Source organism: Mirounga angustirostris, unplaced genomic scaffold (assembly GCF_029215605.1).
Source record: "Mirounga angustirostris isolate CCGP_5_RB_7025 unplaced genomic scaffold, mMirAng1.0.hap1 SCAF_12, whole genome shotgun sequence".
Lineage (NCBI taxonomy): Eukaryota > Metazoa > Chordata > Mammalia > Carnivora > Phocidae > Mirounga > Mirounga angustirostris.
Window position 1 is genome coordinate 23,928,715 of NW_026991720.1, and position 23,774 is coordinate 23,952,488.

Here is a 23,774-nt window from a genome sequence, read left to right on the forward strand (position 1 = left end):
GAAAGCAAATTCAGTGGAGTTACATGAATTCTCCAAATTTAAACAGCAATTCAATGAAAGAATTACAACGAGATCCTAAGTATCAGAATAAATAAAATCTGAGAGTCCAAGAACAGGAATCCACAGTAACATGAAGCCATTTCAGTAAATTAAGCCTGTTACATGCCTAGAGAGAATGACAGTCCAGGATGGACAGTCTAGGATGTTTACTTGCAGGAATTTTAGCAGATGTCAGTCACTAAGAATACTCACTTTATTATTGTGAGTATTAGTGAGTATCAGCCCCGAAATCTCCCAAGTCTGAGTCATTTAAGACGCTACTCTTAAAATAAATGGATGATACAAAGCAGGTGGCTGACGGGTAGTTCATGAGATGGCTAAGAGACCGAGGCCTCCAGCTTCTGTTACTGACTCTGGTTCCTCTAAACCTACCCAGCTTAAGCTATCCCCACTAATCTATAATACAAGCAAAGCAAAAATAAAATTACAGAGACTATTTTGTTGCTATGTTGTTTTTAAATAATGAAGAAGATAATGGAAGGTTAAAAAATTAAGCACTAGGGATGCCTGGGTGGCTCAGTTGGTTAAGCGTCTGCCTTTGGCTCAGGTCATGATCCGGGGGTCCTGGGATCGAGTCCTGCATCGGGCTCCTTGCTCAGCGGGGAGCCTCCTTCTTCCTCTGCCTCTGCCGCTCCCCCTGCTTGTGCTCGCTCGCTCTCTCTGACAAATAAATATAAATAAAATCTTTAAAAAAAATTAAGCATTAGAACCAGGCTAAAAGAAATGTAGAAAAAAAGGAATAAAATGAAAGTTTCCCATTAGAGAATTAAAATTTCAGGAAACACAAAGTTGACTTTCTGAATGAGATGAAATGCACGTGACTGAAGGGGGAGAAAGCTAGTACACTTCTTAAATGACCAAATTCTACCTAAAAAAAAATACTCAATACCATCAATTAATAGACATGGAATGACTCTCCTAAACTTTAGATCCTCCCAGGTGTGATATTGTATGCTCAGGGAACCTATTTGATTCTATTATACAGTATAGCCTGTTTACTAAAACATAAAACCACACTACCACAGGTCTAAAAATTTAAGATGAATCAATTGGAGTAATAAATTATCATACAATCATGGAATTAAATGACAGTCATTGAAATTACTACATTAGAAGTTCATTGAAGGGCAACCCTCTTGGGGCATCCTCCCTCCTTGGGAGCTTTGTACTATCACTTTTGCTATCGCTCAATAAACCTTGCTTTGCTGCCCACAAAATAAATAAATAAATAAGTTAATTGAAGGATGTGGGGAGCTGTTTAGGTTACACAGTAAATTGAAAAAAATAAGGTCATACAGATTGATTCCAGTAGACACACATATAAGTTAAAAAAAAAAAAAACAAAATGTTTACAGTAATTTGAAATACTTTTATTTTTTCTTTATACTTTCCAAACTTATAATGAACATACATTGCTTTTATAACCAGGAAAAAGAGTAACAAAAGAAGAAAAGCAAGAGATCATAGTTAAGGTATAATCTAAGGTAACATTAGTGACATTTCTGAAAAGCAGTAAGCTGTATGTCACCAATAACAGGGGAGACTAGATTCAGTGCTATGTTCCTAACTTCTTATTTTCAAAAATAACTTAAAAATCAGTGGTAACTGTAGAACGTATTCCCCCTCCTCCACCCAAAACACAGATTAAAAAATTTGGCAAATCACAAGCTAAGATGGAAGTCAACGGGGTTATTCACTAGAGGTTTGAAAAGCTTTCAAATTTAAGAACTAAAGGGACAGGATGATAAACCTTAGCAAGATGGTGAGAACTATCCAAAACGAAGACACTCCATTCCTCATTTTTTAAAGCAAACTTAAACAAATAAAAACGGGAATGCATGAAGAGATTTGTATGTGTGGAAACTACAAAAGAATCCATCTTTTCCTAGCAGTGGGAATGCTAGTTCTACCAGAGTAACAACAAAGCCAGATAAAGTGATTAACACAGTGAAAATGAATAAAGATGGGAATTCACATTCTCAGCTATCTAGCCAAAGGGAAAAACCCAAGTTGGTTTAGTCCTTAAAAGAAAAAGGCTTATGAAGTTTCAGATAACATGAAGGCAATCACAGAGGTGGCATCTAACACTTGTTCTGTGTCCAACGACCAAAGAGAGAAATAGATTTAATTACATTGGGGAACTTGGCTTAGATGTATATAAAAACAAAGTAAACCCTCACTACTTTCCTAAATATGAAGCTTTCTATAGCTAACTTTCTATGACAAATTCAAACTGGCAGATAATTTTTCTGGGACAACAAATGACAATAATGCTGAGGATATAAATAAAATCTGGTCATTTATTTCAATTAAAATTTAGGTTAATATGCACTTAATTGTAAAAAGGACGCCATTACAGATCAGTGGTAACATAAGTGACACTATGGAAAAATGACAGTATAATATAACACTGTATCTGTAGAACCAGTTTGCCTACATTAAAAATAAAATAAAATAAATAAAGCAGTATTTCTACTTCATTTTGTTTGCAATATACCCCATACTTAGCACCAGGGTAATTGCTTAAGTGCTGACTAAGATATGAGGAACCAAAAATCACTCTATAATACAAATCATAACAAAACTCTCACCTGAAGTATATCTGGCGCAGTACTGTAAACAAACTGTACTGCCTATGGACTTAAAAACAAACCCGCTTCACAGCATTACCTCAAATTTAATGAATATCTGAATTAACTACTCTTCAACAGTCCAGCCTTTAAAAGTAAATGTGTCAAAGCTGTAAATAAATACTATTTTGAAATATTTAATTAATTGAACTTTCATTTGGGGAGCTGAGAAGCAGGGTAGCAAATGTTTATTTCTAACTGATGATCAAACAGTATGATTGGATAGGTAAGTTTAGGAGGAGACACCTCAATTCTGAGCTTCAAGTTTGGGATTTTAGAAAAAAGGGGGCGGGGGAATTGCTGGATGGGGCATACTTGGCTCTTTATTTCCCTTCCTTTGGGTCACAGTAAATTAAATTCTCTCAGATCTCCTGCCAGTTCCCATAGGAACTCTATCAGGCTGTGAAAAACGTACCAGAATTCTCAGAAAAGAAGGAAAACAGGATGTTAAGAGTTCTCTCCAAGCTCTTCCTTACCCAGGCCCCACTCCTACTTTCTCTCTAAATTGGGCGACCCTAGCCAGGGCCAACTCAAGTCAGGGCCAATAAGCACTTGGAGATCAAAAAGACAATCTTCCGGAAAAGGGCAAACAACAGACTATAATCTTGTTAGACTGGTTTTGAAGGCAACAGGACCTAAGGAAAATAAAAGTGCTGGCTACTGTCCCTCCTAAGGATTCCTCTCTATTCCTCCCCTCCCCGCTAGTGCTTCCTTTTCGGTTCCCTTTCTCTATCAATCTTATCAGGACACAGAATAGAACTAAGTCATTTTATTTGTCATAGTATATACTGCTCCCTGTTCTTAATTTTCCCAAGCCCTGACTCAGTAGTTTGCTATTATTGATTGAGTTCTTACGATATGCCGAGCATTGCACTAAATGCTTAACATACATTACCTCACTTAATGCTCATGACAGGCCTGAGTTAGGTAATGCTACCCCAGAGATTCAAACCCATGTCTGTTTGGTTCCAAAGTCCATATGCTAAACCGCTACAAATAGCCAGCATTAGGATATTGATTAAACATTCACTTGATAGTAAATGATAAAAGTACCTCATGTAGAAGTCTAATGACACAGGGAAACCATCATAGTGAAGGTTACAAAACAGTAAGTACCATATAATTACTAGCTAAGTTGAAAATTATGCAAATACCCAAATACATAAAAAGAAGATTGGAATATATACACTCAAGTATTAACGGATGCTACCCCTGGGTGGTTGCTTCCTTTTGCTTTAATTTCCCCCCCCCAAAAAAATTTTTTTTAGAATAGAACAATTAGTGTTGCTTTTGTGACAACATGGGCAGTAAATGTTATTTGTAATGCAACAGCAAAAACAAAATTCAGTATCAAAACCAAGATAGAAGGGACAAGATCACCAATATTAGCAGAATTCACAATTACATTTTCAAGTAGGAAAATTATGGCCACATAGAAAACTAGGATGAAATTTCACTGGAAAAGTGTAAGCTTTCCCTAAATTGTGCAGATCAACAACAGCAACCATTTAGTACTGTTAAGCATGTAAAAGTGAAATACAAACGCAAAGATACTATTTTTGGCCATACATACAAAATTTTAACTGTTTGTGTAAAAAGGGAGAAGAATATCCACCTACCCATAAACATCTGCCTATATTGGCCTAAAATACCTCTGGGAAGAATCACAAGGAAGTAGTAAAAACACTTGTTTAAGAAGAAACTGAATCAGCAAAGGACCAGGGTAGGGTAAAGGGAGCTCTCCAACTGTATACCCTTTATTATCATTTGAATTTTGAACCAAATGAAACAGATGACCTACTCAAAATAATTAAAGTAAGACGTGAATACCACACCAAAGAGAGAAAAACTTAAATCAATATTACTAGTTTTCTAGTAAATAAAAGTGTCCAAAAGATAAAAGATATGTGAACTAATTTAAATGTCTGCCTATTTTATACAATAGTCTGTCAAAAAATATCCCAGGTTTCCATATTGGCTTTCTTGCCAAATGATTTTAAAGTGTCTATTTCAGCAAATGAAGCAACCAAAGCATGTAGTTTCTTGATTTGACTATGAAAATCTTTAGGAGAAAATAAAAAAAGAATCACTGCTTTATCCATATATGTGCTTTCTAAAAATGATATCTACATCTATTTTTTTTTAAAGTAAGGAACTTGTTAAATAAAACCACAAAAATGTTTTAAATTATGTCTTCCTGACTGTTTAAAAATTAAATTTAAGAAATCCTATAAGGAAAAGTATCTTTGCCTTGTCATGGAAATCTCATCAGTGCAGAGCGCAGTCTCTGAAGGAAAGGCGAAAAAAACGAGGACCCAAGCCATCAACCCTGCACTACTACATATCACCCTGGACACATAGGATGGGGGGACAGGGATGCTGAGATGCACTGTGGGGTCAGGGATGCTGACATGGAGTCAAGGAAGAAACAAACCTGAATGTGAATTCCAGGACGCTGTGCCATGCAAGGAAAACAGGCTTGGATGACTCTGAAGTCACCCAAGTTGTTACTCTTTTTTTAGCTGATACAATTTTCAAGCACCTCATATGGTACTTGTACTTAGGGCAGCACCAAGCTGAGGTGTCATTAGAGCACCTAGCAAGGACATCCATACCCTGGCCCATCAATTAGATAGAATCCTTCAGGGAAGGGAAATCCAGACTAAAAAAAGTAACTGACAGTTGCTTCCTCATTCATATTTTCCCTATTCCAAAATCAGTAAGAAACGACAGTTAAAGCACTCAGGGGTCTTAAATATACCACAGTATTATCTATCCTGGAAAATTCTGTGTTCATCCAAGAGGACCCAAGCCCAAGGAGAAATTGGAACCATCAAGCAAACTAAGTGGACCTTCTTCAGAGAGAAGTGAATGCTCTATCAACTTTGGTACTGAACCAAGTTTCATGCTGCTGAGAGGAAGAACAGAAACAAGAAAAAATGACATTTAGCAAATCACTTTTTTCCTCTTAAGGCCAGAAAGGTCCCAGGGATCCACTGCAACGGCCAAGTCAGACAGTATGGCAGATGGGGTGTGTGTACTGGAAAATGAGAGCTACTACAAGCTAAGAATTTTGAAGTTGTTCATGTTGAAGGTCTAATCACCTGTGAGGAAGGGGATGGAAAATGGAAGGCAGAGAGATGGAAGGGAAAAGGAAGAATAAACTGAGGGAGGAAGGAAAACAACAATGAGGGTTGAGAGAGAGAGAAGGAAAGGAAGGGGGGCTTTGTGTCTGTAAAGTGTCAATACCACTTTCACTCTCTCAATCGTAGAGAAAATAGTTAAGTCTACTTAGACCCAGTGATCCTGTTACCATTTTCCCTTTGGAAAGCTATGATTACTGACCACCAAACCAGAAAAACGGAAGAGCAGCAACACGAATCATCTTTGTCTTTCATCTTCAAAAACTTCACACATGGGGAGTTCAAACCACATGCAGCTGTTCTTCCTCATAGCTGGCAACGCCACTGGCAAGGAGAGAAACTGGTGGACAATGTGGAAGTATGGAAAAGTGCCAGGCTGCTGTCAAGGAATCAAGCATTCTGATAGATTTGGCTTCTAAAGCCATCATTTTAAAATTTAGTGAATTGATAAATAATGGAAGGAAACAAACACCGGCTCTCAAAAGGGTGAAAATCATTTGAAAACATAGGTCCTAGGAAAGGAGAAAAAGAAAAGGCCCTTGCCCCAAAGGAAACTAGACTATAACCCCAACCATAACAATTTAAACATTTCAGAGGAAAAGATATAAAAGATGCTCTGCCTACAACTCAGTAGGAGAAGCACAAGTAGGAAAAGAATGAATTCAATCTCCCAGCCTTCTCTTGAGGAGGGAGAAAACTGGTGAATAAGAGATCACTGGAGCCGCTTCACAGAGATGGTAAAGAACTGTTATAGTTCCCCCAGCAGTCTTCTAGCATTCAATGCTCTTAGTAAGTATAAAGAATCACCCAGTGGTCACACGACTCAGTTGGGTGGGGGTGTGTGTGTGTGTGTGTGTATCACACACTTACACACCTACCCTCCTCAAATCTTATCATTTTGTCTACCACAGGTATTCACATTCATTGACATTTAAAATAAACTTTTGGAAGCAAAAGATTAAACTTTCAGAAATGAACAAGTATCAGGGGGCACCTGGGTGGCTCAGTCGTTAAGCGTCTGCCTTCGGCTCAGGTCATGATCCCAGGGTCCTGGGATCGAGCCCCGCATCGGGCTCCCTGCTCTGCAGGGAGCCTGCTTCTCCCTCTCCCACTCCCCCTGCTTGTGTTCCCTCTCTCGCTGTGTCTCTCTCTGTCAAAGAAATAAAAATAAAAAATCTTTAAAGAAAAAGTATCAGGTAGGTCAATTAGTGCTAACAGGGCAAAACATCTTCACTATTAGGTTTAGGAACCAGATCTTTGGGACTGCCAGTCTACTCCCCTTTCAAAGATAAGGAAAATAAGGACTAATATTAAAGAACCCATCCAAGGTCATGGAGTTAGGACAAGATGCACTTCAGGTCTGGGGGTCCAGGCGCCCAGGGTTTTTCTGCCTTCCACCTATCCTGTGAGGTGAAGCCAGCTTCTTTACAGTGGCCCTCCCAGAGTCTCTACTAGGACAAATACACATTTGTCAGTAAATGCTGTTTGAGTCTGATTAGAGATATTAGGATGACTACTTGAGGCTTTCTGGGTTTTTTTTTTTTTTTTGGTAAGATTATCTTTTTAGAGGATGGAAAATAGATTCCTTCACATTTCACAATTTAAGAAAACAAGGAACACTGAAAGTAAGGAATTCATCCCTATTTTAAGAATATGAACATACACAATCTTCAGCTGCCGACCTTCCTCCTGCCTCTGAGGTCACAGAAATGTCTACCTCTTCACTGTAATGTGGGTTGATAAACTGTGGACAAGGCTGGAAGTCTGCATTTGAGATACTAGTTTGTATTTCCATCCTAAGGAACTTAAAACAGTTCTTTTCTGCCCCATCCAAAAGTTACTCCTAACACAGTGCTCTGCTTCCATTCCTTCCCTGTACTATCACACTGGAAGAATCATGACTGTCAAAACACCGTACCCTTTTTACAAATAAAGAAACAGAGGCTTCATGAACACTCAGACCATACACTTAAGATTACATCTCTTAGCTGCTGAGATTCAGCCAGAAAACTAAAGAACTTCTCCATCTGCATGTGGTACCATTTCACCAAAACTTATTCACCTAATTTCTAATCAGTGCTCATTTCTGTGATTTTCTTCCTCCCTTGCTTCCATTCCTTATTTTCTCTTCCCTTCCAACTTTTTTGTTTTAATAAATAAATAAAGCAGGGCCAGAGGTTTAGAGGTGGTAGAAACCTTGCCTAGTGGGGCTCAGTCAAATGCTAGAACTGGTCTTCTCCTTTCTCAGCACTCCAGCATGCATCAAAGTCAAGCCTGCCAGGCTCGGAGGAGCTGGGCTCAGCAGCAACTTGCCAGGCTAAAAGGTACCCCATACACTGCAGAAATGGCAAAGTGGAGCAAGTCAGCGACTTACCTCCAATTCATTCGGACTATTACTGGAGAATAGGGATATTATGAACCCCAAGTGAGGGGGGATGGGAACAGCAGGGAGTAGACGGGGCCTTCAAGTTTCTGTCATTTAGAGCTTTAAAATAATGGAGATTCAAGTCAAAAAACATGAATTACGCATACTAAATCCCTCTGTCAGATCATTTCAAAAGAGAACAAATGAGAGATGCTGCACATTTTCGATTATGGAGTAAAGACACAGAAAGAGCCGCAGACCAGACCTCTGGCGCTAGGGAAGGACTGCTCAGGCAGCTGCAAGAAGACTTCAAAGAGCAACCTGACAGTGAGGGCTGAACTGCACAATGCATGGAGCATACTCCCACCGATCCGGTGGAGAGGTGAGTTCATAGTCATAATCCATATACAGGAACCCAAGAGAAAAACATATTTATTCTATGTATTTTTAATGCCTTCATTTGTGTCTCAGACAATGCTATGCCTAAAGATTCACTGGTCAGGCTCAAAGTCTTTATCAGTATGAGGAAATTAAAGAAAGCAGGTGACAAGGAAACCAGCTCCAAAGCTTAGAACTACAGGGTGAGCTTTCTATATCCCTTCTCTATATCTAGATATCCCCAATCTTTAAGACCTTCTAGGTACCATTTACAAATCCCATCTCTTCTGTGAAGACTTAATGGGGATCGAACCCGATTCCTGACATTAGGGACCAAGAGCTGAAGAAAAGACCAGCTCTTTGCCCTGTAAGGTTGGGGGAGGTCGGTCGGAACTGGGTATTGCTCCTGAAGAAGTGGGCACAAAAGTATACTAGGAGGACAGAGAACCCAGACTTCACATGGGGAGCCAGGAATCCAGGACAGTGGTTACGATTCTTACAGAAAAACAAGTGTGAAGGCAAGAAGCTTTGAAAAGGCTGGGCCGTGTCTATGGAATGGGGAGAAGTTTGTTGTGACACATTATATAAACAGTAAAGTAGGAAGTAAGACTGGAAATGAAAGCAAGATCCTTAAAGGACATTATGATATTTTATCAACAACTGTCTTTCCTTTGATTTTATGGTCATTGAAGAAATGAGATACTTTTCTGCAGGCATCTGGGGATCCCCAGAGTTTGTGAAAGGAACAGAAGTACTCAGGTAGAAAGCAATCTGACAGCAATGTCAAAGACTGCAAAGACCAGAAGGAGGAGACCAACCACTTAAGGTGGAGTTGCAGTAATTCAACTGAGATATACGAGCAAACAGACTAAAAGTCAAGGGAAGAATTGTGAAAAGGAAGATCTGAAAGAGCTAACTGTGGCAGAATCAGGCAAACTTAGGATGAGGATAAGGAGACTGTGGACACTAAAGTTCAGGACAGTGGGCAGGGGAGACATTATTTAAGATCAACTACAAAGGTAGCCACGGCAGTCTGTGGGCAGGAAGAAAAATCATATGGAGGCCACGAACTACATTTTGGACATAAGAGATGTCACCTATTTACTGGAATCTGTATTTGAGTACCCAGTGGTCAGCAGCTGGAAACAGATCTGTAGGAAGAGAAAGAAGTTACGAGTGGAAGTATTTGTAAGAGTCAGCAGTATATGTGCAGCTGAAGCCGGTAAGTGCACAAGGTCACACGGGAGGTGAGACCACTCCTGTTTCTGAAAGACAACTATGATCTGTACAATCCACATTACTATTAATCCAACATTGCCAAGAGACACATTTCTGTTATCTCACCAGTTATTCAAATCTGTTCCTATTCAACTTTACACATTTTGATGTAATCTTGCCTGAGTTAGATTATAAGCAACTTGTGACACAGATGACATTTCATTCACCTTTACTTCACCTCCATAAAGGTACCTAATAACTGTATGTGCCTTTTCTAAAATATCAATTCCACGAGAACAGGTGTTTGTAAGGCCCCATCCCCAATGCCTAGAACAAGGTATGGCACAAAGTAGTTGCTCAAAAAATATCTGCTAAATGAATAAAAATGAACTGATTTCACTAGGCTACCACCTCTGGTCTTCTTAACATATCAAGTGATTAGGCATGCCAAAGCTTTAGGGACTGAATCCTCGAAGAGAATAAATCTACTTGAGCTTTGTCTTCACAAGAAGACTACCTGCTCACCTGCCCAGCACAGCCCAGCCCAAACAAACACTTGTTGAAACCAGAAGAGGAGAAAAGGCAAAACTGCAAGGAAAATACCTTGCTCAAAAAGGCCTGATTGAAGACAAAACCTGAGATTCCTACAGTTACCAAAAGAAATGCATGCATAGCTCTGCAGGCAAAATGTTAGACATGGTGCTCCAGAAAACAGACTCGTAATTATTCTTAATGTTCTATTCATCACCCTTGAATGGGATGAGAATGGTTCATCAAAAGCTATTGCCAGGAATGATTCCATCCCAGAGGATGCCATATTTCAAACTGCTGCTAATTATTGAAGTAGAAGTGATCGAGGCCCTGACTATGGCAGCCTTTTTAAGTGGACAGCAGCATTCATACCCCAAGGAAGAGAAATAGGACAAGTGTGAAGGTGAGCCTACAGACAAAACTAGAAACACACTCAAGTCTAATCAATTACTCTATAGCAATTGTCAGCTGGCCTGGAGATGACAATGCATAAAGCCATGATAAGTAATGACAAAAGAATGAACACAAATAGAAAAAGCAAGACAAGACAGGCAGGGGACCAGGGCTGAAAGAACATCACACATTCAAACCCTTTCCAATGGATCAGTTTTGCAGAGGAGTTCGTTACCAAAGTACAAACCCAGAATCAAGAACTCTAACCAAGAGCCAAATGGCCAGATACATGAAGAAGCTAACCTACTTTCCTACTTTATCACTTTCCTAGGGCTGCAGTAACAAAAGCCCACAAACTGGTTGGCTTAAAACAACAAAAATTCATTCTCACAGTTCTGGATATTTCAGGTTTGAAATTAAGTCGTTGACATGCTCCCTCTGAAGGCTGCGGGGAAGAATCTCTCCTTGCCTCTTCCTAGCTTCTGGTGGCTCCTGCCATCCTTGGCATTCCTTGACTTGCAACTGCGTCACTTCAATCTCTACCTCCATTGTCACATGGACTTCTGATGAGGGCACCAGTCATTGGGTGTAGGGCCCAACCGACCCAATCTAGTATCATCTCATTTTAACTTAAATTATATCTGCAAAGACCCTAATCCCAAATAAGATCATATTCGGAGGTTCCAAATGGGCACAAATTCTGGGGGGTGACTATTCAGCCCACTACACCTATCATCATGAAAACACCAGGAAAGACTGCCCAAGCCAGCCATCCCCAAGAGACAGAATTGCAGCACTTCAGAAATACCTGAAAATTTGCTAAAGAAAAGAAAACTAGCAAATGAAAGCAAGAAGGCAGTTCCAGGTATCAATAAAAGAACTTGTTTCAGATAAGAGCAAAAAACTTCACTCAGATTTTAAACACACTAAAACAAGGAGCTTACAACTACATGGCCCCAATTATGAAGATGTAGCCCTAAAACACCATTTCTATCCCCCAGCTGTGAAGAGTCGACGAACTTCCACCTTAGAGCCAACAAACACTTTTGTATACTACCTTCTTGTACATGCACAGGTTGTTCATACCCTCGGAAAAGAAATACACAAGCAACCAGAAGTATTAGCCTAACTCTCTGACCATTAAAAAAAAAAAAAAAAAAAAAAAAGCAGAGGTCACACAGAAAGAAACCCTGGAAAGTCGGTGCTTAAAAATGTAACTCGCCAATTCTAAATGATGTGTTATTTTGCAAACATATAAGATTTTTGTTTAAGTTTTTTTTCTTATTAGAAACGTTATATGTACTATCTCTGTATAGATCCTTTTAAGAAGAAACTATTGGAGAAAAAAATATTGAGAAAAGATAGCAAGAGTCGAGTTTCCTTTCCAACTGAACACATCTGCACCCCGTGTCACCTGACACTTTTCTACAACATAAGATATTCTGTACACTATCATAGAGCTCAAGTGCAAAATAATCCATTCTCTGTAAACCAGGAGGTATAAGAAGTTTGAAGATTTGCAATTCAGCACATTTTGTAAGGTTTTTGGCACATAAGGGTTATTTTTAAAGAGGGAAAAAAAGCCTGTCCTCTCCCTACCCCCAAACACAGCTGAGCTGATTCAGCACAAATCTCCCCCTAAAATAAAATCCTTGTTTGCAGAGAATAAGCATGGAAAGTTCCAGCCCCAAGGACGACATTTCAGAAACCTAGCTGAAAAGATCAGGAGTGGGTGGCTTAAGAGAGACCGACCACAAATCATGTTCTAAACGTAAGAACTATCACCAGAAAACTGTGAGCAACTTGGGAGTCCAGGGAAGAAAGTCTTTAATAATAAGCAATGTAATATACGAGTATAACCCAGAGATATGAGAATCTCGAGGATTCTGGTAGCTAGTGAATCATTTCCCACAGGTGAGCATACAGAAATTTCCAGGAATGCAGTTGAAGGTTTTAGTTTCTTCATTTAACTTAGAGATGCTTTCTGAAGAGGATATTACAATATACATCATACAAATACTACACTTCACCAAGGAGCAATGTACTCAGCTCAACACCCTGATGGCCCCTAAGGCGCAGAGGTACTTTTCACAATCTGCAGATAAAACATTCAAGAGCTCATTACCAAAAAGAGCATTGAGGTGGCAGCAGGTAGAAAGCTACCTTGCCCAGAACAGCAAAATTTCCAGAAACAGACAACTCTACAGTTTTGTTAATTACCTTCACCATACAAGGGAACTAATGAGTCCAGGATCATTCCCCAAACCCACAGGATAAAGGGCATCTAGATGACTCCTGGTCTCCAGTGCATACTGATACACTGCCTTCATGTCTAAGTGGGAGAAGTCTTACTAGAAAAAAGCATGGTCAGAAATTACGAGTCATTCAAAACATCTCTTGATTTGGTGAGCATCTACAGTCATTTCTTCAAAAACCGTACAGCCACGTTGACGGTAACAGCTGGCACACAGAAGGCAAGGACACGCAACCTTGTATAAACCTGTCAATTTAAATCACAATGCATTCCCAACCTTAGGGCCTGTTCTGATCATTAATGTAAGGGACTTTTCCATAGCGTGAGTGAATCAAATTAATATGAAGTGGGAAATGTGGAGATGACAAAGGGAATGTTTATAAAAACCAAACTAAAACACATCAGAGGTAATTAAGAACAAAGATCCCCAGACTGCCAGCTTTGCGCTTAACACAGCTGATTAAGAACACACTGCAAAAGACAGAACTTATAAGCGTTTTGAAGGAAAAGGACAGCCCTGTTAAATAGCCAGCAAGGAGTGAAGGAGTTCCTTCTCAAGAAAGCGCCAGGCCCTTGAAGAGCTTTCACAGGCTGAGTGAAAAACCGCTTCTGCTAAGGAATGTCACTCCAAGTGCCTTTGAAGATCTGTCCTTGCACAAGGAAATGAGCAGTGAGTGTGCTCCTCAATCTCTCCCTGGCTCTGGGCCAAGACAAAAAAGCAACCTGACCTTTCCCTTCTCCCAGATGCTCCCAACTCACACCTATACCAAGAGATCGAAAAGGAAATCAAGCTTCAACACTGGCTTAGCAATGTTCCCCATGACCTCACAACTGTCTGTGTAACTAGCAGAAGAACATGCAGTCTGACACAGGTTTCTCTGAAGAACAATTTGATGAAACATCACTTCACGGGGACATCTCAAAGACTAATGCGATCATGTCTAGAGAGCTGAAGGCATTCCGAGGGCTGATCTATGGTGCTCTTGCCACCTGCTGATATCTGTAGACCAAGATGATATAGCGAAAGAGAATCAACTTCTTGTAGCACGTAAGGTATGTGTTATATACAAGAACTGACATTATCCCAAAAGGGACCGTGGCCCAGGCTATCTATGTTATTCAATACACACAACATGGAAGTGGGTCTTTCTAGACAGCCTTTAATTTAGCAACTAAATGCACAGACGCCTGGATAAAACAATTTCTATGAGCTTCCATTTCTTTACCTGTAAAAATAGCAATACCTGCATACATCTTGGGATGGAGGTGAAAATTAAGTAAAATTAAATAAAAGTGAAAATATTCAGGGCTTACCACGAAGAGACAATTCAACAAATGACAGCCCTGACCCTGTTACACTCAAATGAGCATTATATAAAATGTCTTAAGAAGTCTGTCTAGTTCACAGTACAAATTGGAATGGCATGAAAATCATACAGAGGTGTTCACCAAATCGCAAATGAGCCATATCTTCTATAGTTGGCATCCCAAAGAAACAAGGCTATTAACAGTAGCTGGGTCGCCAACCAGTTCTTAAAGCACATTAACCCAGAATAGAGGGAAGATCATTTACATATAATATCAACCATTTCCAGATTGACTTTAGAGTCCGGAATGAAGAGACAATCTCATGCTACTTCTTCCATATCTGGCTAACCCCAGGCAAATCAGGTAGGGCCTATTTCTAGCTCCCTTAATATATTCTTATCTGGGTCCACACGGCCTTCATCCCAATGCTCCCATTTTCCCCTGAAGTTAATTAATTTAGAAGAAATTTATTGAGCACCTACTGTGCATCATAAACTGTATATGCGGAACCCTGGGGTGGTGAGCAAAACAGATGTGGGCCCCAGTTGGCCTAATAAAATGAATCTGACGAGAGATATTAACACAAGATACATTAAGATGTGAAAAATTATATACAAATTATCAGAAGGGGGCTTGTTTGGGGACAACTTGCCCCAGGAAGTCACGTTTAAATTGAATATGAAGGATAACTGTAAGACAAATAAGGGGAAAGAAGGACAAAGAGAGTATCCCAAAGAGAAGAAACTGCAAGTGCAAAAGCCCTGAGGTGACAGCATAATGCATTTCAGAAACCTAAAGAAAGCCAGAAAGGTGGCCAGGAAGTGGATGGGAGAAGGGGTAAGGGCTTCTTTCTGGGAAGTAGGCTGGAACCAGATTATGCTGGACCTTGTAGGCCACAGGAAGCAATGGGAAGCCAAAAGTGTGTCACTGGTGAAGCTCCCTTTAGCTGCAGGTGCAGAACAGACTGGAGCAGGAAAAAATGGCTGTAGGCTCCAGGAGTCTCGGTGAGGGGCATCTGACACAAGGCTGCAGCAGCACAATGGAAGGAACAGGAAACACACACATCTACACAGCAGGAGTTGGTTAGGGGTTGGGGTAGGGGGGTAAAGGAAGTGCGGGGTGTCAAAGATATCTGTGACAGCAACAGAAAGGCGTGATTTCCAGGACACTGGACGAGTCCAGAGTTTCTGACAGAATACCACAAGTTCGGACTTAATGAATCTTGGTGCAAAGAAGATCATTTCCACCTACCCCAAAGAGCTCCATGCCTTCAAAGTACAAACTTCAGGAAAGAAAGGTTTCCAAAAGAGAAGAACCATCTAATGCAATATGAATTTGAAATAACTGCCAGTATTATTTATAGCCCAATAACTTCCCAACTGTCTGCATTTATCAAGAAAAACGCTCAATTTTAAGTGCCTAAAAAAGAGTCAGCCTAGTTCACAGAACACGTTTTAATGGCATGAAAGCCAAAGTTGGCTGTTAGTTTACAAATGAGTTTCATCTCCAAATCTGCTTATTCAATAAATACCGGCAAAAACATTGAGGGAGCAAAGACATATTTTTGGGCCGAGGATTGTGGAGATAGGAGAAGCGTGGATGGAGCATATAGTGCCAGGCCTGAGGCTTCTCTGCACTCTTGCTTCTTGCAATCCCATCTCTTCCACTCGTCCATTTTTGACCCCTCAATTGTCCAAGCAAGTTCCAAGTCCGAACACAATAGTTCCCATGGTGATGGAAATTGTACAATTAAGGGACAGGAGTTACAGTGATTCATAGGTCATTTGTAAATGCTGTCTTACATGGATTTAAAATACTCTTGAGATTCTACTTTAGAGATTCTATGAGACAGCTGGAGAAAATTCCCAGCGCAGATCCCAGTTATTATCACCTTCTTCCACTGAGAACAAAATGATTTAGGCACACAAACTCTTCCTGTCGATGGGCTGGCCTTCTCTAAGCATTAAGAAAAAAATATATATACACAGGAAGACATTGCTCCCGCTACTAGAAGAGGACTATCGCCCTGGTTATTTTAGGACATCAACCTCACCACCTTATACACACCTAGGATGTCATGCCACAAAACTAAAAGACGTATGAAAGTTACCATGGATTCCATTTCTCCACTGCGTTAGGGCCATGAAGAACCCCAGAAGAAATTAGCGAGACAGTTCTTCACCAGACATTCTCCTTAGTCAAGATTTTAGTGAAAGCACAGATGGCAGATGGTAAACAGAGGATGGGGAGGGAATTCTACCAGGCAGTATGGCAATTCAGACAGCTTCTGAAACACTTCCAACATACACACGTATTCTTGCACGTCTCCCTCAGAGAACACACACACACAAACATACATTTTACACACACTTTACACATACACAGACTGCACAAGGAGACACTAGTTTTGTGGAAGCTGGAAACTTGATGCCACATCTAACCAAATACCACTCAAATCTGTGCAATGGGATGATGTCAGTCAAATAGTTGCACATTGATTCACATCTCTTGACCTCAGAGCCAATTTTAAAAAAAAGTAACTGTTAGATTCCATAAAAAAAAAAAAAAAGCAGCACTATTAAACAAGACAACACAACTTACCTGACTGGCATCTGGAAAAACATGAAAGGTTAATATCATCCTAGATTCTTATAAAAATCCCATGAGAAAGGGAAGGCAAATACTATTCCTAGTTCACAAGGCTCAGAGAGGTGCATGGTTACTTTAATTAAGGCACTTAGCCAGAATTGAATCTTGGGAGTGAATCAAAGTGAATTTCCATAACCGAAATGGAGACCATTGAATCTAACAAAGCATCTTACCAGTTTACCTTCAATCTTATTTCTCTACATTCTAGAAACTCCTCAAAACTGTCATATTATAGACTCTCTGGGATGGTCAAATAATAGTCTGGGCAGAGAAGATGATTTACCTCCATTATCTTGCTTAAGCTGTGACAGGCTGCCCTAATCAGCTTTCGTGCACAGAGGCACACAGGCACACATGCTCCCTCTCCGTGCCTCTTAATCACCATGTGCCATGCTGAACAGCTGCAGAGGTCTGAAGGGAATTGGCAGAAATGTGCAATGATGTGCTAGCCACCCCCCTGAGGCAGCAACTGCCCTGCCTGCTCCCAGACTCGAGAGAAAACATGGGTGTTCGCTGTCGCAACTGATGGGCCCAGAAGACAGGCAAGTGGTTTCAGGTGGTGAGTCAGGAAAAGCAGTTTGCATCAGGAATGTTCCAGCCCAGCAGAGCTGAGCAGCATCCTACTCCCCGTGCAGGGATACAGTATTCATCATTTATACAATGTCACCGTGGGGGACAAACTTGGGCTCAGCACAAATTGAATCCAATCAACTCTTATGCAGAAGAACCAGTAAACAAGGCTTCTCCCACCAAGAAGGAACCTAATTGCTTAAGAATTGCCACCATATCTGACACATGAGATCAGTCCTTCTATCCTGAGAGAGATGGTCTTTATAGAGGGCTGGCACATACCGTTTGAGAGCAGAACCCTTGGCTAACCTTCTGGGACCACTCAGCATCGGCTGCAATAAGCTGTGATCTACGCTCCCAGGGATGAAGCAGAATCAGGTGAGGGCAACATTCAAAGAAGCCAGGTGGGTACCATACCACATGGCGCGCAGACAGCTGCGTAGGAATCAAATAAGTGCTGCCCCCCACCTCAGGTTAATTTTGGATGGATTTCCATAGAAATCCACACTCTTGAGGAATTCCTTGTTTGCTTCTATGCTATTGTTTATGAGCCAGCAAATGAGCGATAGGATATAAAATTGGTGAAATAGAGATGTCGACATTAGATCAGATAACAGGAGATCTAGAAATTGAAAGAGGCTTAAAGGCATCATTCGCACTACACTTCATGAATGAATACAGCGTTCTTCAAGTTTTATACAATGACAAATGAGTCTATTCTCTGAAGGAACCTGAGGAGATTAACTCTCATTTTAGGGACTCCAGCTTAGTTTCTCTACTTCAAAATTAGCAAATTCATCCCATGCCAACTTTAAAAATCTCTTTGCTATAATTTATATTTCTAGTGACTATGGTATATAATAAAACTGTTATGTTTATGATAGACTACTTTGGCGTTAGTTCAAAAGCCAGAGCCTTATGAAACCTGTCACATCATTAAAAATCTGCATTTAGGTAAAGAATGCTAATGTGGCATTAATGTGTGTTAAGGGCAGATATACAGCAGAACGGCCTTATCTTTCTCAAGACATGAGAAAAATCAGACCCAAAACATGGTATCTTCCCAGAAGAACCCTCACCGAAGCAAAGTACGGAAAAGACAAATCACAGTCCCTCCCTGAACAGATTTCCTTCAACCACCATCAAAGGAACTACGCCACTCATTTCCTTTGTTCATCAAGGACACAGACACCTGCCCAGAATATTTAGGGTGGGGAGGTCAGGGAAAATAGGGAATGCTCAGAGGCTCACTCTCAGCCTCCCAAAAAGGCAAGTTCTGTAGCTGGCCACAGAATATATGCTCTAAGAACACAAGGAAATGCACTCTTAGGGCCTCTGGGCTGTTGCACCAGACCAGAAAGTCACTTTGCTGCACCACGAGCTCCCCAGGAACTACTAGGAAACCACACAATCCTCCCCCAGTAAGGCTGCCCTAGCACCTGCAGTAGAAGCTACAGGAAGGATGACAAACTGAACAAGTGGAGGTGGCTTATGCACCACAGCGCATTTCAGTAAGCATGCTCCCGTTCCAGGAGAGCCCCTCTTCTCAACAGCCAATCTATTCCTCAGGAGTAAGGGAGGCAGAAAAAACCGGCAACCTTCCTTCAATAGCATATCCCACAGCACCGACTTTTAATGGAGGTGGCTGAAGAGATACAAGGGAGCCAAGTAAATGAAGCTCGGGGCAATATGCAATTATTGAAACTGGAATTGAGCCTGGACCCTGGAAAGAACATGCTGTGAGAGCTTTGGCAATCACACTGTGGTCAGGGCCCCAATTTTAAATCTCTCCCACGGGATACCACGTCCTGAGACACAGGCACGCCCCTCTTCGTATCAAAGTAATTCCGCTTGACTTGGCAGAGGGGCGTCATCTGTTGGTCTCTGGGATTCCATCACAAGGGCCCAGCTTAAAATGATCCCCAACCATTTGCAAATATGTTTCTGTCTCATTTACCTTTTTCCCAATAAGCTTCTTTCGAAGAAATTCCCGGGCTTCAAACATGTAGGGAATGTCATATAGGGGACGTAGTTTCTTGTTCTTATCCTAAAAGAAAAACAAAATATCACATCAGAAATGAGAAACAAACATCAAAAAACCCACAAATGAACACAGCCAATAAAACAAAAATACTAGAATACACCTGAAATATGCTACCTCCCAGTATCACAAATATTAACTAAGTGCCAATACACATAACAGATATTTGGATGAAATGCTTTACAGGGAATGAGATCATCTTTTTCACATGACAGACTCAAAAATAAGTAATGAAATGTTTGTAATTATCCAAACTGGAAACAAGCAAATGTTCATCAATGAGGAAAAGACCTATATAGACTGTTGTATAGAAGAAGCTAAGTATTAGGGCCCTTTAAATATTTATAGATACACTATGAATCTAGTTCTATTATTCTGTAAGCCATTATTAAGGACCTACCAACTCTTAGCCCCACACAAAGCTCTGTGTAAATATATGTTATAATCCTGGATTCAAAATTCTTACAAACTAACAGAGTAATACAAGAAAAGCTGTGACATGGCAACAGATGTGAAATGGCAACACAAAGCAGTTTTGAGTAAGTGCTAAATTGTGTGATATAGACTAGGGACTAAGTGCTATCAGAGTTCAGGGAAGTGGAAAGAAAGAAGTAATCAGGAAATGTTTCACTGACAGGGTGACATGGTTTCATTGACTTAATATGAGTTTACAGGATAAGAAAAAACTAGAAAGAAAATAGAATTGAAAAAACAGAACAAGCTAAAGGAGGCAGGAATAAATAGTATTTCAACACAACATGTACACATATAAAAATCAACATACACAATTCTTGCGTTATCTCATAGGTCCCAGACTTCTCCCCAAAGAGGTTACTGTTCTAAGCAATATAACTATGAGAATATGGGAGAAGGTTCTAGAGGAACTTGACAAAGAGGGAATGGATAGGAACTAAAGTGATCTGAGAAGCATTAAGAGAGGCGCCTGGGTGGCTCAGTCGGTTAAGCGTCTGCCTTTGGCTCAGGTCATGATCCCAAGGTCCTGGGATCGAGCCCTGCATCGGGGCTCCCTGCTCAGCTGGAGGTCTGTTCCTCCCTCTCCCTTTGCCCCTCTCCCTCTCTCTCTCTCTCTAATAAATAAAATCTTGGAAGGAAGGAAGGAAGGAAGGAACAGAATGGATAGAGGGGATAATAGAAGAAGAATCCAATATTCTAACTCATGATGACATGCGTATGAAGTTAAGAGAAGTCTGTCTTTTAAGGGGGGTGTCGAGGGCGGGAGGATGTTACAAGAAATAGGGAGATGTTGGCTAGATTGCTAGGTCTGATTAATGTCAGACCTAAGTAATGTCTCTCCCCTGCTGAGCCCTTAAGTTCCACAAGAACAGAGATCCTGTCCATTTCTGTTATTCTGTGACCCTGGAAACAAGTAGAGTGCCTCCCACTCATAGTACATGCTAAATAATAGTTGGATGAACTAACTACAAAAGAAATATGCAAAATTACATATACACAGAAATCAAGTATGCTAGAAGAATAGGACTACATGTATAGATTTCAGAATGCCTAGGACCCAGATCATATGAGGGAAAATTTCACAAATAAAGAAGAAAATCAAGGACTAACTAATCCAGGTGTGCTTACCCATCCTGTGGCTCACCTGGCCTCACCTCCTTATAATCCACTCTATACTGAAAGAGGTATTCAAGTTATTTTCTCAAATAGCCAACTACTCCTAAATAAAGAACCTTTATCATTTAAATACCCCATGTTTAAACTAATCCTAATGACAGTACTGAGGTCAAGGGAACTGAAATAGGTGTTTCCTCCTATACCCTAACCAAGCCTTGGTGCCCAGAACACATCATTAAACAATTCATTGACATCACCAAGAAAAATCTCTATGAGAATGCGGAGAATTGAGTTTGAGCTCCACAGTCATGCCTTCTAGTTCCTCTGGTTAAAACAACAGTAACAACAAGGTGGCAGCAGCATTCCAGCACTCAGTGCTCTCTTCTTGGAGGTTAGAGGCAAGTTCAGAAATGGAAGGCGAGCTCCTTTTCCTTCTTGGATGTGTGGGACTCCACAAGCTCTCAATGGGAACAACATGGATTGCCACACTTGAATCAAATTCCTGGGGTGTCACGATCACTGTCTAGTAAGTGAGGGATGGCCCTAAACATGTAGTTTTTTTGCAGGAAAAAAAAAAAAGAAGAGGAAAACAGGATACGTGAGGGTTGCTGGGGTAGAGGGAGTTCTGCATAACCCAAGGGCACAATATACAGGATTATGGATATTTTATAAACATTCAGACAGCCAAATCAAAATAGTGAGTCACTCCTGAGGAGCTAAGTATAATATATAAGCCGTAAAATAGAGTTTATGATGACAGTCAATGATACAGTAAGAATGCTTGCTAGACAGAAAATTCTAGGTGCCAATAATGAACAGGATTTTTAATAAAGACAAAATCAACGGTTATCAGAATCAGCCCTCAGGAATAAAGAAGTGCCAATGTTTATATTCACAATGCAATGGAGGACAATCTATTTACAGAGAGTAGCTGTGTAATTGCACAAGCCTAAGTGAACAACATTATAAAGAGAGAAGTGAACAAAATATTGACATTTACCTTGCAAAGCCTCATGATTTATCACAGGACCTGAATGTGTGAACCTTACCTTACTTATTCTGAAACACCACAAAGATCACAAGGCAGTATGAGTTGACTGGACTCTGAAACAATGAGTGAAAGCTAAGAAATAATAGTTTTAACAAATATTCAAATGAAGATCACGAGATGAGTTACACCTAAGTGAGTGAAAATGACTGAAAAAGAAAGACACTCAACAGAATTGGTCCAAGCCAAAATGCCCTCAGAAGAATGAAAGAAAATAATCCCAATAAAAAACCGGGCAACTTCAGAGTCTGATTATATGTCTCTCATGAAGCTAGGAAAGAACTAATAGCACAAGCAGAAAACAAGGTATCACAAGTGAAAACAGAATGATCTTGTTACTCTAACCCTTTAGAGCTAGTAGCTATTGACATCGGCAAACATCTTACAAGAGAGATATTTTAAGTCCCGAGGAAACCACAAAATAAAAGCAATTCCTCCAAATTACCAGGTACATAAAAGCCTTTGAAATCTCTAAGAGGCAACTGAGGTATGGAATGTATTCTGAGAAAACAGGATTTTAGCGGAATCTTACCTGCGAAAAAGGACTATCTAGTTTAGATTCTAATTTACAGAGAAATATTTTTAAAAAAATAAAAATAGAAGAGAATGCTTGCTTTATCTGGTGGGCAGATAATACAAAAACCAATACGTGCTGTAATCACTGTTCATCCTGAGAAATGACGTTGTATGTAGGCCCTGCAATGACTCACACATTAGAGAGATAACTTCAATTATCTGTACCTCTCAGTGGTTTGGAGAGGGAGGCCCAACACCCACATCTCAGCATCTAAAGACCCACTTGGCATTTTTACAGGAATTTATATTTGGCTGGTTGCCAAAATGGGGTTGCTGTTCAATGCTCACTTGGAGGGAATGTCAAGGCCTTATAGTCACCCCTAGTTTTGAGTCTCAACCTCAGGCCAAATTTTATCTAGCTCCTCCTGTAGCAAAAAAAGATATAGTAAAAAAAGAAATCTAATGCCCTAGAGATACTGCAGGATTTCTTAAACAAGGCTTGAAACAAACCACGGGGGCAAAAAAAAAAAAAAAGCCTAATAAATGTGGTTCCACTAAAATTAAAGCCGTTCTTTACTGAAAAGACTTCATGAACAAAGCTGACAGGCCAAAGTACAAACATTTAGTAGCTGATGACTGAAACAGATCTGGAAAAAGCAGAGGAGGATGAGGGAGCTGGCGCGTAGGGCCACGGCTGTCATGTGGTCAGGGTAGGCCTTATGCGGCAGGTTAGAGTTTAACAAAGACTTAAGGAAGGTATGGGATAGAGCCATCTGGAGGACAAGGACAGTGGCCAATGCAAAGACCCTGTGTTAGGAGCATGCCTGGTGGGTTCAAGAAGCAGCGAAGACACCACTGTAGCTACAACAGTGTGCACAAGGGGAGAGAAAGAGGAGATGAAGACACAGGTCTGACTTAATATTTGAAAAAATTACTTTGGCCACTTTGTTGGTTAACAGGCGCCATGACAAGGAAAGGGTAGAGAGCACAGGGAGACCAAAGAGGAGATTATGACAGTAATCTGGGCAGAAAGTGGTGGTAGATTACATCAAGGAAGTAGCAGCGAGGGAGGTAAGAAGT

At 40.4% G+C, this 23,774-nt stretch overlaps 1 protein-coding gene across 2 annotated transcripts in view; it reads right to left on the reverse strand.

Moving 5' to 3' along the window:
• Positions 1 to 23,774, reverse strand: part of SND1 (staphylococcal nuclease and tudor domain containing 1) — a 407,418-nt gene that overhangs the window by 239,918 nt on the left and 143,726 nt on the right. For both annotated transcript variants that reach the window (XR_010406399.1, XM_064574988.1), the window contains exon 11: positions 19,457 to 19,546. Coding sequence is in view for 1 of the 2 variants with exons in the window: in XM_064574988.1 (XP_064431058.1) it covers positions 19,457 to 19,546 (90 nt within the window). In the remaining variant the exon portion in view is untranslated. The remainder of the gene's footprint in view (positions 1 to 19,456; positions 19,547 to 23,774) is intronic.